The following is a 3,056-nucleotide window of genomic DNA, read 5'->3' on the forward strand; positions in this document are numbered from 1 at the left end:
GGCCCAATCGTCGAGAGGGCCCGTTAGGTCAAGGCGAATTAGGTCAACAGGAGACCGTCTATAAAAGGAGGAGAAGAGTCAACGATGAGGAGATCCGCAAATTACTACACTCACTTTCGGCTAGATCTAGGATTTCATATCTTATCACCTCGCCGACTTGTACGGTTCGACGAACTAACTTTCGCCGGACTAATTCCGATCACTCTCTTTTCCCCTTTTGTAACTCCGTTTCGACTCCTTGATCTAATCAAACAAGTCTTTGTCTTGACCCACCGACGAGAACTCGTCCTTTTTCTCTTTACTAGTTTATCGACAGTCTCGGTTCACACAGTTGGCGCCTACCGTGCGTCAGCAAAGATCATGGCTCGATCTGACTCGCCGTCCGATGACGAGTCACCTACGACTGAAGGCGCTCCGACGGCAGCAGCGTTCGCAGACACCATACTCGAGAGGATGGCGCAGCAAGACGCCGTCCAGAAGGCGACAAACGAGCAACTCGCCGCCATCGCCGCCATCATGGCTCCTTTGGCCGGAAACTCAGGAGATCCAGCCTCGACGGTCCGAAAACAGCTGTTCAACACTTACCGAACAGCCGGCGCAGAAAACACTACGAACACAAACGCCACCCAGGTTCAAACACCCGGTGGCGTAGATCTCGTTACCGTCCGGGAACTCGCCGAGCTTAAGCAGTTGTTCCTGGACATGAAAGACCGAATGCTTGAAGGACCTACTTCGGAGCCGTTAATTGAACGCGTCCTCGCCGAAACCCTAAAAACCCCTTTTCGCGGCGAATCACCGACGTACGGTATCGACCAGCCGAGAAAATCCGCCTTCCGACTTTCGCCGGAAAGGCAGATCCGACTGATCATATCAACGCATTCAACATCGCGATGGGTCGAACTAACTTTTACGATGAGGAAAGAGACGCTGGCTATTGTCGGCTCTTCGTCGAGAGTCTTCAAGGACCAGCCCTTGGATTGCTCACTGGATATCTCTACAGAAACCCCACCAAGTCGCTTCAAGATGCTATCGCGAGGTCGAACAACTTCATCCGAATGGAAGAAGACACAGCAGCGATACTCAATAAAATGAATGCGGCCGCAAAACCGACGACTGCTCCAAAAGCTCCTGAGGCACGCCAAGAACCCCGACAGCACGCCACATGCAACAAGTCTAATCAGCAGAAAAGGTTCGTCTATGTCGTCGAAGATAAAAACCCGCCCCCGGGATCAACTGTCGTCGTGCGCGAGAAGGGTTGGAACGACTGGCAGAACGACGAGAAGCGCATACCTATTCGTCGCCTTCAACTTCGAATCCTGGCCCGACCGAGCCAAACCTATGGTGCAGCTACCATAAGTCCAAGGCGCACGATACGAGGAACTGCAGGCATCTGGTCGACGCCCTCTTCTCATCTTACGAAAACGGAACAGCCAACGTCGAGCTTCCCAAGCCTAGGCAGAACAACGCCAAGAGCTGGAGCAAGAACAAAGAGAAGAAATCTCATAAAAATCAAGACAAGGCCGGAGCCCGACCCAAACGCGCAGAAGATGACAAACCAGAGGAGCAGGACGAAGACGAGGGCGAAGCACAAATCAAAGAAGAGCAACCTCGTAACCGTCGATGTGTCCAAGTCATCCTCGCACGACCGAGTTCCTCCTCGGACGAAGAAGAGGACAATGAAGTCCGCGACTCGCACAAACACTCCAACAAGCGACCAAGTCAGAACGGCGTACCGGAAGAGTCGAATGATTTGAGAAACAAGCTCGGGTGAAAATCGCATACAACCGACCGCATGCACAACTCTAAGGACGATCTTCGCTCAATCATCGAAGAGTCCAAGGCTAAAAGAGTCGAAGACTCCCGTGTTCGACCCACCTCAAGCCACGAGTCGTCGACCTGCGCGATCAGCTCAATTCGAAATCAGAAGACCTCAGGATCAAGCTCAACCGACCTAAACGTTCCGACTTACGACGAAAGCTGGAGGTGACGAAAGCGAAGAACGGTGATAGACACGAACCTACTGTCGAGGACTCGTCTAACAACCTAAGGGTCCATCTACAAAACGGATGGGTCGAGCGCGCTCCCTTCTTAAACGTGATTATGGGAGGCTCGCCACCTTGCGGCAACTCGGTTTGGTCAGTCAAGGACCATCGACGACAGGCAGTAACCTCGAAGAAATGGCCATCGAAACCTGAGAATGATCCCTCGATTCCTTTCTCATCTGACGATGCCATCGGCGTTCACCTACCTCATAACGACCCCCTACTCATCGAAGTAGGGATCGCGAAGTGCGACGTCGCCAAATTTCTAGTCGATACTGGCAGTTCGGTTGATCTGATCTTTCGCAATACACTCGATAAGATGGGAGTCGATTTGCGCGATATGAAACCGTCGTCTCGCTCCCTCACCGGATTCAACGGAGCTTCCGAGACGATGATCAGAACGATCAAGCTTCCAGTCTACGCGTGTGGAGTAACACGCACTGTCAAGTTTTCTGTTATCCGAACGAAGGCTCCATATAACGCAATCCTCGGGACCCCCTGGTTACATTCGATGAAGGCAATATAATCAACGTATCATCAGTGCGTGAAGTTCTCAGGACCGAACGGTCAAGTGCAGACACTTCGCGGGGACCTGCAGGTGGCACGTGATCTACTGATTGCAATGGTGAGGATGCAACAATCGACTCCTCGCATCAACGCAATAGCAAAGCAAATCCAAACTCAGAAAGATGAGATTCTAGAAGTCGCGATCGACGACTCAGACCAAAGCAAAGTAGTCCGAGTGCGCTTTCCTCTCTGAAGAGATGCAACGCGCGATGATCGACTTTCTGAAGCAGAACGCAGCAACATTCGATTGGGCGACGTCAGATATGAGGGGAATAAATCACGCTATAATGTCCCATGAGTTGAATGTAGATCCAACCATCAAGCCTGTTCGCCAAAAGAGACGCAAGCTTGGCCCCGAACGAAGCAAGGCCGTCAACGAAGAAGTCGGGCGACTCCTTGCAGCCGGTTCAATCGCCGAAGTACAGTACCCGGAGTGGTTAGCAAACC

General features: G+C 52.0%; 1 protein-coding gene across 1 annotated transcript; it reads left to right on the forward strand.

Annotated features, from left to right (window-relative positions):
• Positions 1–2,100: 2,100 nt before the first annotated feature.
• LOC106345025 lies at positions 2,101–2,568 on the forward strand. The gene has a single exon (XM_013784301.1). The coding sequence runs from the start codon at positions 2,101–2,103 to the stop codon at positions 2,566–2,568; it is 468 nt and encodes a 155-aa protein (XP_013639755.1).
• Positions 2,569–3,056: the final 488 nt, after the last annotated feature.

The sequence above is a fragment of the Brassica oleracea genome, chromosome C5 (genome assembly GCF_000695525.1).
Source record: "Brassica oleracea var. oleracea cultivar TO1000 chromosome C5, BOL, whole genome shotgun sequence".
Taxonomy (NCBI): domain Eukaryota; kingdom Viridiplantae; phylum Streptophyta; class Magnoliopsida; order Brassicales; family Brassicaceae; genus Brassica; species Brassica oleracea.

Bases quoted from the DNA above. Each gene is read 5' to 3' on its own strand.
- LOC106345025 (XM_013784301.1), top strand. From the start codon at position 2,101: ATGGGAGGCTCGCCACCTTGCGGCAACTCGGTTTGGTCAGTCAAGGAC.